This window comes from Pituophis catenifer, unplaced genomic scaffold (genome assembly GCF_029215685.1).
Source record: "Pituophis catenifer annectens isolate HBS135680 unplaced genomic scaffold, rPitCat1.0.hap2 SCAF_2, whole genome shotgun sequence".
NCBI lineage: Eukaryota > Metazoa > Chordata > Lepidosauria > Squamata > Colubridae > Pituophis > Pituophis catenifer.
Window position 1 is genome coordinate 35,820,659 of NW_027256882.1, and position 15,133 is coordinate 35,835,791.

Genomic DNA, 15,133 nt, shown 5'->3' on the forward strand with positions numbered 1-15,133 from the left:
TCTCATTTATCTAAGTATGAATGATTTTACATTATCAAGCCAGAAGAGATCAATCAAATATATACAGTATTTGAAATTAACTATTTTTTAAAACAAAGTCAGAACATCACCGCAGAAAATAAAATATAACACCAGCACACCAACCTATATAGTAACAAAAACAAATGTCATCATTAGCCATAGTCTTTAATTTAATCTAAAACCATATCAGAACATCTCTGGTCACAGTTTATCTGGCCTTTTTTCAGAAATTTTATTTATGTCATAAGCAGATTAGAACAATTGAAGGATATGATTATTTCAGATAGTTTGAGTTGTTTTAGCAACTTTACTACTCAATTATTATAATTCAAAATTCACATGGAATGAAGAAAGATAAGCAACAACACATAAAACATTACTTCAAAGTATGTGATTTTATGCTGCATGTAAACTGTAGAAAAATAAATACCAACTCAAGGAGACTTAATGATTTTTTATCCTCAGATGTTCTTTGGTGTTCAAGGCAGGTCTCAGGATAATAATGTAGCATTTGGGGATAAAGATGCAGCCCAGTAAACCCAGACCAGAGGCCAGGATGGAGAAGATCTGCACGGCAACCATGTATTTCCCCTTGGTGCTCAGATAGGTGGGAACAAAGGAGATCCAAACACTACAAAAAACCAACATGCTGAAGGTGATCAGTTTGGCTTCATTAAAAGCCCCTGGCAGATTTCGAGCCAGAAATGCCACCAAGAAACAGATGGCAGCCAAAAAACCCATGTAGCCAAGAGCAGAGTAGAACATGGTGACAGAGCCTTCATTGCACTGCAGCAGGATGTGTTCTGGTTGGGAATGAAAGTCAGAATCTGGGAATGGGGGAAAGACTCCCAGCCACATCATACAGAGGCCAACTTGAATACCAGAGCAGGATAAAACAATAGAGTTGGCCAGACTCTTCCCCAGCCATTTCCTCATGGTGCTGCCTGGCTTTGTGGCCAGAAAGGCCACCACCACCATGACAGTCTTGGCCAGCAAGGAAGACACAGCAACTGAGAAAACAATACTGAAAATGGTTTGTCGAAGGAGACAGGTCATTTTCACGGGGCAACCGATGAATAGAAGGGAAGTCAAGAAAGAAAGCAGGAGTGAAACCAGGAGGATGTAGGTGAGTTCACAGTTGTTGGCTTTGACTATGGGAGTGTCTCGGTATTTCATGAAGATTCCCAGAATAAAGGTGGTGGTTAGGGACAAAGCGATGGCAAAGAGAGCCAGGATGAGTCCCAACAATTCTTCATAGGATAAGAAGCTTATATTTTTGGGGACACACTGATCTCGCTTCTTATTGGAATACTGGTCATCTGGACACTTTTCACAATGGGCTGCATCTGAGAAAAAAAATGGTTAGCATGAATCTGTTTCTGCAGCTGTAGGAGCACGAAAACTGCATCAGAAATCAAATACTTCATTTTCAAGGAATAATATAATATTTCTCCCCAGGGATATCCATACGATACTACATTAGTTAACACTCTTTTTAAAGGCTGAAGATGAATGTGATTATCAGTTCTCAAAACTTCTTTCCTAAAACAAAGCAAGAAAGTAACAACTCAATAGAAATCAGCAACCTTTCATTATTTATTTTAATGCTCAAATCATCATCCAAATTTGGCAATAGTGCCCAATATTTGAAGTTATTATTATTATTTTATTATTATTATTATTTGTTCAACTTGTATGCCACCTTTCTTCAAAGACTCAAGGCGGCTTACAATGCATTTAAAAAGTTTGTGGATGCCTTTAAGAAATGTAATGTTTTTCTTACTTATTTATCAAACACTCCCCCAAAAAACAACATAGTATATTTATTGTATCTTGATTTTTTTTTTGGAGCCACCTACTGTACCTTCTTGCCCAGAGAATGTTCCTTCCATACACAGAGAACAGTCGTAGCAGCAAACTGGGGCTCCCTCTCTCACAAGCTTGGCATAACCTGGGGAGCAACTTTCTGTACATCTTGAATAAGGCACCATCTAAACATAAACAGAAAAATTAGTCAGGGTAATATATGAATTAGAAGGATTTACTGAAATCAAGTGGCTTCCAGAAGCTCAGGAGCACATTGAGCAAAATCAGTCAAGAAGTAATGGCATGAACTTTAATTACTCTACTTGCAAGGGGCAAATGAAAGGTCATTCTCTTTAGTTTCAGAGCTTTAGAACAATTATCCTAAGACCCGCCGAGGCTCCTTCCTTGTTGCTCACACAGCAAATACTGTTTCAGTTTCCGAACAGCCCTCAACTCTCTCACACACCAACAGGACACTATCCAGATGAATACGGATAGATGCTGGTAGCCAGAGGCAGATTTTTTTTTCTTATTTCCTCCTCCAAAATTAAGGTTCATCTTATACTCTGAAAAATACGGTATATATTTTTTCTCCTTCTTTGCTTTCTCAGGAAATCTCCAATATCTAGCTTTCTTTAGAGTCCCTATCTTTCTCTCCTACAACTGATCATTGTATCATCATATGTAAATGAGTTTTTTAGCAACCCTCATTTCCTTCACCACATTCTTAGTGATATCTTTTTCTTATGCAATTCAGTGGACTAAATCCTTCATATTCTGGATTTTTCTCCCAAAGGTGCTTTTTCAAAAGACCACTAATCTTTGTTTTCCCTTGAAGATGTTCCACTTCTCATTCCAGAAGCTTCTTCAGTTCTGACTGAATGGTGAAGTATGGAAGGATTTATATTCCTTACAGTCATCTGGTCGTTAGCAGTCTTTCTGAAAGTTGTTGAGGCCACTTAGAATTTATCTGTGCCCCCATGAATAGTGCAAATGGGTGTGGAATCTTCCTGCAATTGCTGAATCTATATCCTGTTTACAACACAGTCTTCTCAGCAATTCCAAGTCTTTCCATCCTCCACCATTCAGTCAGAACTGAAGAAGCTTCTTAGATGAGAAGTGAAACATCTTCAAGGGATAACAAAGTCCAGGTGCCTTTTGAAAAAGCACCTTTGGCACAACCATGACCTGGATGACTGAGAATCTCCATAGACATTCTGGATTTTCTCTTACTGAAAACAAGATAATTTGATGTACTATAAATTATGGCAACCTATCCCAGTTTAATAATGTAGATTGCAAATTCCGCAATACAATGCAGCAGGTTACAGTGTGTGATAGATTATTGTAAAATCTCTAAAGTAAAATGATATCTAATAAATTAATGAGGCTTTAAATTCTCTTATTTGGAAGTTATCTCAATTGGTCTCAATAAGAATTATTTCTGAGCAGATGGAGATAAATAGAAGAGCAAAATCCAAGCAGCCTCAACTACTTTGTTAAATAAAGTTGGCCATTGGACGGCACTTTGATTGACAGAAATCTTGACTTCCGAGGAGGCTTGTTTTTCTACATTCCCAATTTTCATCCCCGCAACTGATTTGTTCAAAACGGATGTCCACTGCATGATATCAAAGTCACCAACAGGAACTCCATTTTCATCAAAAGAAATCCCATCTCTGGAAATATTGTGATGTTGGAAATTTCTCAGGAACCTATGAAGCTGCAGAAACATAGAAAAAAATCCATTACAGTTTGAGCTTTTATTCAATTTCTTTTTCTTGTTATTATTCTGGATTGGAGGTACTCTGAATATTTCAACCTCTTCAAATCATCACTGCAGTCTGAAACAGATTGATTCAACATTTCATGGGAAGCTTCTTTCAGTCATACTCCAGGAATTTACAGCTCTTTTTCAAATACCATATATTTCGGAGTATAAGATGCACATTTTCATAAGATGAAAATGTCTATGCATCTTATAGACCAAATATTGCTGAAGCCTCACCCACCTGGCTATTTTTGGTCTCCACACACCCCATTTTCAGCCTTTATTCAGCGTTTTTGCGGCCTATTTTGGCCCATTTTCGACCTTTCTTCAGGCTCTTTTTGAGGCTTCTTTCAGCCTGCTTTAAATGCTTCTTGGGGGGATGAAAAAAGCCTCAAAAACGGGACAAGAAAAGCCCCCAAAATAGGCTGGAAAAAGGCTGGAAAAGAGCCAAAAAAAGGGCCAAAAAAAAAAAAAAGAAAGAAGAAGAACTGCACAGGGGCCAAAAACTTTTTTTTTCCTTTTCTAAATTAATGTGCGTCTTATAGTAAGGTGACCAGATTTTAACATTGGTAAAGAGGGACATTGTGGGCGTGGCTTATTTTGTGGGCGTGGCTAGCTGGTCATGTGACCGGGTGGGCGTGGCTAGCTGGTCATGTGACCGGGTGGCCATGGCTATGTGTATAGGGTAAGGTGAACAGATTTTAACATTGGTAAGAGGGACACCATTGTGGGCGTGGCTTATTGTGTGGGCATGGCTTGGAGGCCATGTGACTGGGTGGGCGTGGCTAGCTGGTCATGTGACCGGGTGGCCATGGCTATGTGTATAGGGACTACTCAGAGGGCTGGAAAGTCATTTCTGACAGGTCCTCACACTTTTGACTGGTCCTCACACTTATGACCATCCTCACATTTATGCCCATGCAGCATTCTTAACAACCATGTCACTCATTTCACAACTGCTTCTCTTCACCATGATGACAAGATAGGGCAAAAATGTAAAATGTGAGGACAGTCGTAAGTTCGAGGACTGGTCAAAAGTGCGAGGACCAGTCAAAAATAACTTTTTCAGCCCTCTGAGTAGTCCATATGCACAAAAGGACTAACCAGAGGGCTGAAAAAAGTCATTTCTGACAGGTCCTCACACTTTTGACTGGTCCTCACACTTATGACCATCCTCACATTTATACCCGTGCAGCATTCTTAACAACCATGTCACTCATTTCACAACTGCTTCTCTTCACCATGATGACAAAATAGGGCAAAAATGTAAAATGTGAGGACAGTCGTAAGTTCGAGGACTGGTCAAAAGTGCGAGGACCAGTCAAAAATAACTTTTTCAGCCCTCTGAGTAGTCCATATGCATAAAAGGATACAGTAATTGAGAGGGATGAAGGAAGGGAAGGGAAATTAGAGTAGGAGTGACGGTTAAGAGAGGGAGGAAGAGAGGAGGAGAAGGAGAAAGGAAGAGGAAGTAGGGAGGAGAAGAAGAGGGGGGGAAGAGAAAGTAAGAAGGAAAGAAAAGAGAGGTGGTAGGTTTGAGGAGAAAGATTGCTGTACAATAAAAAAGATGAAAGGGAAGAAAGCCAACCCCAAACAAATATAAAGATATTAAGATAAAGAATGAATTGTTAAACTTTAAAGAATAAAAGAGAACAAATATGAATAAATAGCAATAATTAGAAACACACATACATACAATGTATTTTCTTTGAACAGAATATTTGGCTGGTTCACAAATTTAAACAGTGTTTAGTCATTTCAATTAAATTTACAATTTCTATATTTCCTTTTTGCCATATTTATTCCTCATCTATTTTTTTAAAAAAACAATATTACCCTTCATCCTCATCTCTAATCTTAATCAAATTCAATTTTTCCCTTCTATTCTATTTTATACCCCTTCCCATTGTCATCTATTTTTATATCCATCCTCACATTGGTTAATTATGTAATTATGTAATACAGTTGTTTAATACAAATTCAACATTTTAATATAAATCAATTAGTTATCTAACTATCTTTTTTGTATATTAATCAATATGAACATGAATATTCCAATTATTTCCATGCAATCCAATTTCTTACAAATCAATTAATTATACTTACCAATAATAATAAACCAAATAATTTCCCCCATATATTCCTCCAAACCACAACTTAACCATTTCTGCTTTCAACATAGTATACAATTAATAATATCTCAATTATTACAATTCCCTAGTTAAAAAGAGCTTTTTTTTCTTTTGTGTTTTAAAATCTTGAACTCTCCTCTTTTGCCCTAAATAATTTTCCATTGTTTGCACTTACCTTTTTTGGTGAGGAAATGGAAAATAAATCTGCTGCCTAATTTTCCAACGTTGCAAGCAAACCGCAAAGCCAACAGCCTGTTTTACTTTCACTTTCGTTTTGAGCTTGGTTTGCACAAAGAGAAAAAAAAACCTGCTGAGCAATTTAGCAAGAGCAGAGCCCTGTGCAAATCAGCTGAGAGGGGGAAGCCGAGCTAATTAACATAGGGCGGCCCTTTGAAGCCCCGCGGCAAGAGTTTAAACAGGTTTTTTCCCTCCAGCCATCAGCGGGGATTCAGGAGGCAGCCGGGAACCAGGAGGCAGAATGAAAAATCGGGACTTTTTTAAAACGCCGCGGGACGCAGGACAAATTGCTCAAAAGCGGGACTGTCCCGCCAAAAGCGGGACGTCTGGTCACCTTATCTTATAGTCCAAAAAATATGGTATTTATCTCACATTCTTGAAAACATAATATAGATAACATCACCAACAGGTGGCTTTGTAACTGTGTGACAAATTATATTCAACATTTAGTCCTCTGGGGATCCTCATCCACATGGAGAGAAAGAAGTATTGGGGTACCCCACGCTTCCATTTTAGGCCCAGCACTCATCAACATCTTCAAACAAGATCTAGGTGAGGGAATTGAAGGGGAATTGATCAAATTTGAAGATGACACTAAGCTGGCAGCTTGTCTTTTGCCCCCAAAAGACAAGCTCAAAATCCAAAAAGATCTTGACAAATTGAACATGGGCCCCTAACTAACCAAATGAAATTCAACATAGATAAAAGTAAGGTTTTACACTTAGGCAGGGAAAACCAACAGTGTAGGTACAGACTATTTGAAACTTGGCTTATTGCCAGTAACTGTGAGAAGGATCTTGGAGTCCTAGTGAACAATTACTTAAATATGAGCCAACAATGTGGGCAGCAGACAAAAATGCCAATGCAATCCTAGGCTGCGTTAATAAAGAGATAGAATTAAGATTACATGAAGTTCTAATATCACTTTACAAAGCCTTAGTAAGACCACATTTAGAATACTGCATCCAGTTCTAGTCAACACTATGTACAAAAGATATTGAAACTCTGGAAAGGCTGTAGAGATGAGCAACAAAAATGATTAGGGGGCTGGAGGCTAAAACTTAAAAAGGACAGTTACTGGAATTTGGTATGTCTAGTCCAGTGGTGTATTGCCCCCAGTTTGCACTAGTTCTATAGAACCGGTAGTAAAATTGGCAGGAGGCTCCGCCCACCGACCCCAACATCATCAAAACACTTCTGTGCATGCATGGACCTATGCTACAGTTCAATCTTGTTACAGGAGAGATAATTATGGGATATATGTGATGGAACAGAGTTTTGATAAAATATTATTGGGAGAGGACCATAAATACATAACCAAAATGTATGCACAATTGCTTGAGCGAATGATAGGAGAGGAGGTTGTAAAAGACACTATGATTGCCTGGGGGAGGAATTTTGGGTACTCGATTCTTTTAGATAAATGGCAACAAATGTGGGGGGAAAATATTAAAATGACTATGGCAACGTCTTTCAAGGAAAATGCATATAAAATGTTGAAATAGGTGGCACCTCCCACCAGCAAGAATTGCTAAAATGTTTCTGGGTGCATCAGAGTTATGTTGGAAATGTGGGAAAACCAGAGATACGTATTTCCATCAATGGTGGACTTCTATAATGGCAAAGAAGTATTGGAGAAGGATTAAGAATTGGATTAAGGAAATTACTAATGTGGACCTCCAATGGAAACCTGAGATATATTTACTAGGTATTCGCCCAGAGGGGCTGAGTAAGAAAAAAATGTTATCTCACTCTACATATTTTAGTCGCAGCTAGAATAGTGTTTGCCCAACAGTGGAAAGAAAAAGAGATACCGGCTAGTGCCCAAATGATAAATAAAGTATTAGAGTGCGCTGAGGTGGACAGAATGATGTACATGTTGAAAGAAAAAGAGGATTCTGAATTTTTTCAAAGTTGGGACAGTTGGTATCAGTGGTTGAATAAAAGGATTGAGATGAAATGAGGGCCTAAGTCAATATGAGGAGAGATATACTTATCTAGATTGAAAGATAATTGTATGAAAACCATATTTGGGGATTACTTACTCCATTCTGTGTTGTGGGCATAATTACTTATTAATGAGGGCAGGAATATTATCTGCCGGGATAGACGTGTTTGTATGTTTAGTGTTATGAATGGGGGAGGGAGGGAGGGGAATGTATGGTTTTTCTTTTTATGTATAATCAATGTTTTTGTCTTATGTTGACTTTAACTTGGAAAAAATAATAAAATTCATTTTTTTTAAAAAAGAAGCTTCTGCGTATGTGTAGAAGAGCGCACTCGAGCGAGTGAAGTAAGCGCATGCATGCGGCCCCACTGCGAACCGGTAGTAAAGGTAAGTAGAACCCACCCCTGGTCTAGTCTAAGGAAATGAAGGATTGGGGAGAAATGATACCACTTTTCTAATATTTGAGGGGCTCAAATATTAACATCTTTGATATTAATGAAGGGGTCAAAACATTTCCCAAAGCACCAATAGGCAAGACAAGAAACAATGGTTGGAAACTAACGAATAAGAGAAGCAACCTAGAACTAAAGAGAAATTTCCTAACGGTGAGGGCAATCAACCAATGGAAGAGCTTGCCTTCAGAAGTTGTGAGTGCTCCATCATCAGAGGCTTTCAAAAAGAGACATGGGCAACCATATGTCTGAAATGGTATAGGGTCTCCTGCTTGATTGGTGGGTTGAACTAGAAAAGCTTCTGAGTTCCCTTCAAACTCTGACTATTCTATGTTTTATGTTCTATATTTTCTTGCTTCACTATCACAGCCCATCTGAGGCAAGATTATTTGCAGATAAGGGAAAGCTTGTAATGGGAGAAGATGGAGAATACAATTTTGCCATCAGTCCTGGTCAAGATGAAATTAGAGGAGTTTAACTTTGGGCTAGGAATGTGACAAAAGTTGCATAGTGATGTTATCTCTTTCAAAGAATAGCTATGGAAGCATATCCATTAGTTCAGGAGATGTGTGGATGAACCTTTTGTTGCCCCCAGAAGATCCTTTGATTTATACCTTGTTGCTATGTTAGAAACTTTTAGCCAACAAAATTCAGTCTTAATCCAGAACAAAAAATCCATCTGAACTCCTTAGGTTGGAGATCACTTTGTGATCACAATAAAAGGTTGAGGATTGCTTGAATATTCTGATGCTTGTTTAGTTTTGAAAATTACGCTGTCACCATAGAGCTATTTCTATCACCAAAGCATCCCAAAGTAGCACAGGTTGTTTAACTTTGGAAGATTTTTCTCTATCATCTCTCTCTAACTCACTGTCAGGGTTCCAAGTATTATGGCCATAGCAGACAGGACTCTGAGGCAAGCAGGTTCCTCAAATATCAGTTTTATTGGACATATCTCATAGGCATAGGATGGTGAAAACTGACTCTAAATCTTCACTAAAATGTAGATAGAAAGGGAATATTTTTCAATATAATAGTGGGAAAATTAAAAGTTAGAAAGGGGACGGAAACTAGAGAGAGGGGAATTAATGGAATAGACATCTTTATATAATAAGGTGAAGTAATAATAAGAGGGGAAATCAGAATGTGAACGATGGTACTATTAAGAATGTTTGAATGATATGGTGATTGGCATAAAAATAACATATTGAAATATTGAATAATTAAATAATGGAAGATTATAATTTAACATAAATATATGTATTACTCTTAGAACCATATAAGCCTGTTAAAAGTAACAAATATGATTATTAATATTTTATTTGTAGTAAAAGGAATGACACTCAGAATATGGTGATTGGCATAAAAACAACATACAGAAATATGGAATAGCTAATAATGTGAAATTATAATTCAACAAAAATATGTGTACTATTTGATTTGTACCAAAATGTAAGTCACTCAGGTTCCACACTGTTCACACATTGATATGTTTCTAAAAAATTAAAAAATAAAAAACTTGAAAAAAGGAAAAAACATTTAGAGACTGTTTAATGTCAGGGTTCCAAGTAATACGCCCATAGCAAACAGGACTCTGAGGCAAGCAGTTTCATCAAATATCAGTTTTATTAGACATACTGTATCATATAAGCATAGGCTGGTGAAAGCTGACTCTAAATGTTCCCACAGTTTTCACCTAATTAAAAGTAAAAGTTTTCCTCCTCTTTCCAATCAATCAGTCACATGGTCCAATCAAGGTGTCATCCGGTTGCCTGGTGACTTCACTCATCCTCCCTCTGGCCATCGGTGGGAATGTCCTTGGTTCCCAGGAGAAAATATTTTATTTTGGCTACAAAACCCCAGCTATCTCTATTCCCCCCTCCCTCTCTATCCCTCAGCTCCAATGTGGCAGCACTGAAGCCTCCAAGATGGCCTCGGTCAGATCTGCTTCACGATTGAGACACACTCTCAAATTCCACAAACTGGGCAACTGCTCTTTGGAATATCTCACCCCTTTCTACATCTAATTTAATTTTGAGGAATTAGAAGGGGAGAATCAATGGAACCTCAAGGGAGAAGACTTACCTGCCATGGCTGTACAATCTGGGATGGTTGATTGTCTCCAACTTGCATTCTCCTATTATTCCATTGGGAGGAAGAGGCAGCACTGAGGACCCAGGCCACAATTTGAATTATTTGGGAAATACTGGAGGAATCCAGAGACAGTATTCTTGCAATCACATCATGGGGTGGGAATTCCCAATTCTCTTTTTCTCTGCATTTTTTCCAAACTTTCTTAGATAACACAGGACTTGAATAAGAACATTGGAACGCTTCCTTTCCATACAATATGACCGTAGATGCATAAGAGTTAATGTCATCATACTGAGTCCTTCTCTTTGTCTGGATGAGGAAGGAAAACAAAGCATATTTATTTTGGAGATCAACCAAGAGATCAAAAGTACTTACACTTAAAGCTGTCAAAGTTGTTGCAATCCACACCCTTCCCACAATGGATGTATCCATCGTTTGTATTATTACTGCTAAGATTCCCGAGGCCTGAAAATCCAGTTGGCATACTATAATTTTTATTTGACTCTTGATTAGAGAAAGAAATGTTTTCCTTTTTTCTTGCATGAGAGCTTCTCCAGCACTTATATGCATATTTCCTTCTGGGACGGTTCCTGAGAGAACAATGCAAATCCCATTTTTTAGAGCAAGAACTTCCAAGCGTCTTTTGAATTTTTCTCCTCTTTCATTGTCCTGAGAAAGGACGCCGATCCACGTCCATTGGAACTGCAGGAGCAGCTGGATGATTGCTGAGTCAGGAGGTTCTTGGTTTGGGGTCATCCGATATGAAAAAGGAAAACGATGATTTTGCTCAGCCATCTGGTTGATGACACTGTAGTTGATCTAAGATGAAAGAAAAGGTATTGGTAGTTTGTACCAGTTTTAATGATAAAAGTCAGGTGGTAAATCTAAGGACCTTTCCACACTGCTGAGAGACACTTCAAATGATAACTGCATGAATTTTGCTAGTTCCCTTGATGTTCTGTCCTGTTGTCTTGTATGCTCCCTTTGAAACCAGGGAGCTCTGAATTATCTGTGGGTGATGTTCATTGGTGGTCATCATAGAGTACACCCTTCTGGTCAAATTATAACTCTGTGGGTCACCCATCCTCTCAATCAATTAATCAATCAGAATAGAGTTGGAAAGTCTTCTAGCCCAACCACATATGTGTTTGTGTGTCTGTGTTTCTGTGAGCATGTGCTTTGTGTGCTTGTGCAGCATTCAAAATACACCAATTTTACAGCTTACCTTCTAGGGCACAGTAAGTAAAACAGCTGAGGCACGGAAATCCACCATGCCACGCAAATCATCTGAGCTGAGAAACGTGGAATTATAGGACAGGATAGAATGGGGGAGGTGACATGGACAGGGACAAATGATTTCCAGAACTATTGGTTCGCTAGAACTGGCCTGAACCGGCAGCAGCCCAGCACTGAATGTATATAAAGACACACACACATACACACACACACATACATATACATGTGTGTGTATCTATGTGTGTGTGTGTATATAGCATATACATACATGTGTGTGTATACACATACACACACAGACACACAAACATATATATGTATATACACACAGACATACTTTGTGAATTAAAAAAATATTTAATCTCTTCTAATATTTATTCTCTGACTTTCAATTTATTTGGAGAAATATATACAACTGCTGCCTTCTAGGCAAATCTGAACATTTTACAACACAGAATTAATTTCATTTGGCTTTATACCTGTGGAAATTTATAGATGCTCAAGACATTGGAAATATGATCAAAGAGTTCAGAATCCATCTCTTCAAGAATTGCCAGCAGGTTCTTTTGTCTACCACATCTGTAGTTTGGGATGTTCTCCTGTCCTGTAGACAGCACATCCAGCATGGCCTCATATGTCATTCTTGCACTGAAAAAGTTCTGATAGATGTTATAGCCCAGGGTGATGTTGGGTAAGAGCCTTGAATTCTGGTTGACTTCATGAACAGCCAACAAGAAGGGCAGAATGTAGTAGAAGTTGTTCTCACTGCAACATAAGAAATTTCATCATTTTTTTTTGCTCTACATCAATGATTCATTTGATCAACTTAAAAGCAATTGCGTTCTTTTTGCCGATGATGTAAAATTACTCAATTCTACAGATCGGTTGTTTTGCAAAGTGTCCAATCTTCAAGAAAATTGGAGATATGAAGGGAATGTTTCATGCAAAGATGGGCATGATAAAGGACCAAAATGGCAGGGACCAAACAGAGGCAGAAGAGATTAAGAAGAGGTGGCAAAATTATACAGAAGAATTATACAAGATCCATATCTTCCCAGTCCTCAAGAATGCTAATAAGGGATGCTACCAGGTGTAGATGTATAGGTTGTGATCATACGATATGATTTCTTCCTGTTATATCACCCTGGAGAGGACTAACAGTTGGATTCAAGTGCTAGATTAGCAAGTGGTATTACCTATCTGAAGATGGATATCTCTTCACCAAGTCTTCTTTAGACCTAGAGATTAGCTGCAAAATATTCATGGCTTCCATAAGAAAGGCTAAGTGCCAAAGAATTGAGGCCTTTGAACTATGGTGCTGGAGAAGACTCCTGCGAGTCCCTTGGACTGCAAGGCAATCAAACTGGTCAGTCCTAGAGGAGATCAACCCTGACTGCTCTTTAGAAGGCCAAATCCTGAAGATGAAACTCAAATACTTTGGCCACCTAATGGGAAGGAAGGACTCACTGGGGAAGAACCTAATGCTGGGAACAATTGAGGGCAAGAGAAGAAGGGGACAGCAGAGAATGAGGTGGCTGGATGGAGTCACTGAAGCAGTAGGAGTGAGATTAAATGGACTCTGGGGAATGGTAGAGGACAGGAAGGCCTGGAGGAACTTTGTCCATGGGGTTGCAATGGGCTGGACACGACTTTGCAACAACAACTTTCATGGCTTTAGAAGTGGTCAGCTGACGCCGCGGCAGCACGGACGGGGATTTCTGAGTTCCCGAAACCCCCGCCGACAGCCTGATTTCAGACAATCCTTCCGGGACCCCGCAGTTTAGTTTTGACTGCAGTAGTGGATTGCACATCCCTGTGATCTCAGGGGTACCACAGATCTCCTGATTGATCCAAGGAAAGCTCTTTTTCTGGTGTTGGGGTAACAGCCATTAATGGCTGCCAAGGCTGGGGCAGCTTGAAGAGCGAAAGTGACAGCGTATCGGATCAGTGAGAGCTTTCAATTTCTAAATAATACAGAGAACACCCCAAAGGGAAATGGTTTTGAAGATTGCATCTAGGATGAAATAAGTGGTGAATCTAAAGAAGGGGATTTTTTTTTCTTTTTACCCTATTTGGCTATTTAGCTAAAGGAGTTAATTGCTTAATTGCTTCACTTTCACTATTGACTGATACCAGGACTGAATTGAAAGAGAGAAGTTTAGTAGGACTTGCAATCTTTGTCTGCTTTTTTTCTTTAAAGAGAAGAATTGATGGATATTGGCTGGAATATTTGAATGGATTTGAAATTTTTCTTTCTTTTCTTTCTTTTAAAACTTGCAAAATCTTTTTTTTCCCTTTTTCTTATTTTTATTTTTTATCTTTTTGGACTTTTATTTTTTATTTTTCTTTTTTATCCTTTCTTGCTTTTGGATCCCTTTTTTTGCTTTTTCTGTTTTTCTTTTTTTTTCTCTTTTCCTTTTTAACATTTAAAGGATTATGGTTTGGAAGAACCAGAAGAGCTTGATTTGACCAATTTTTTTGTCTTTTTTCTGTTCTTGTTTTTTCCTCTTTTACTTTTTCTCCCCTCCCTCCCCTCTTTTTTGGATTTTTTTTCTTTTCCCCCCCTCCTTTTTCCCTTTTTTTCCTTCACTTGATTGGATTACAAAATGAGCAGAAAAGTAGCAACAGTGAGATCTGCTGCAACTACACCCGCATCATCACCATCTAGTGGGCAAAGATCTATTCAGACAATGTTGCAACAAGAAAAAGACAAAGATAAAGAATCGCCAATACAAACAATTTTACAAACAGTACAAAGAATGGAACAACAACTGACTAAAGTGGAACAACAAGTATCTAAGATAGACGAAAAAGTCCAAAGGATGGAACAACAGCTACTTAAGACAGATGAAAAAGTGGACAATATCCAGCAAACAATGGTGAATTATGAAGAGAGACTGTCAAAATTAGAGAAGAAGGAAGATCAAAAAGAAGAGAAAATGAAAGAAATTGAGATAGATTGAGAGATGTGGAGCTAGAAGCAAGTGGACTAATCGGATGGGAAATAGACAAAGCAGAATTTTATTTAAGATTTCAAAATGTGGAAGAAGAAAAGGAGAAAACCTTGCAGATGTGATGATTGGGTTACTGGCTGAAGCCTTAGAAACTACTAAAGAGAAGATGTTGGAAGGAGTTGACGAGATTTACCGAGTTTACACTAGATACGCAATACGTAATAAACTCCCAAGAGAGGTACATATAAGATTCACTAAGAAATCAATTAAAGCACAAATTCTCCAGGCAGCAAGAGAAAAAACTTTGAAATACAAAGAAAAAGAAGTGGTGGTTTTGAGACAAACACCAAAGAAAGTTAGAGAGCTGAGAAGAGAGTACCAGTTTTTGATGAAAATTTTGATGCAAAAAGGAATTAACTACAGATGGTTGACCCCAGAAGGACTAACTTTTGTATGGCAACTTCAACGATACAGACTGAACACAA

The 15,133-nt window shown here is 38.3% G+C and overlaps 1 protein-coding gene across 1 annotated transcript; it reads right to left on the reverse strand.

Moving 5' to 3' along the window:
- Window positions 1-465: 465 nt before the first annotated feature.
- Window positions 466-13,584, reverse strand: LOC139310104 (vomeronasal type-2 receptor 26-like). Its single transcript, XM_070934261.1, has 4 exons — window positions 13,526-13,584; window positions 12,174-12,459; window positions 1,886-2,012; window positions 466-1,367 (listed from the first exon to the last, which is right to left on the reverse strand). Exons 1-4 carry the CDS (start codon window positions 13,582-13,584, stop codon window positions 466-468), a joined length of 1,374 nt encoding a protein of 457 aa, XP_070790362.1.
- Window positions 13,585-15,133: the final 1,549 nt, after the last annotated feature.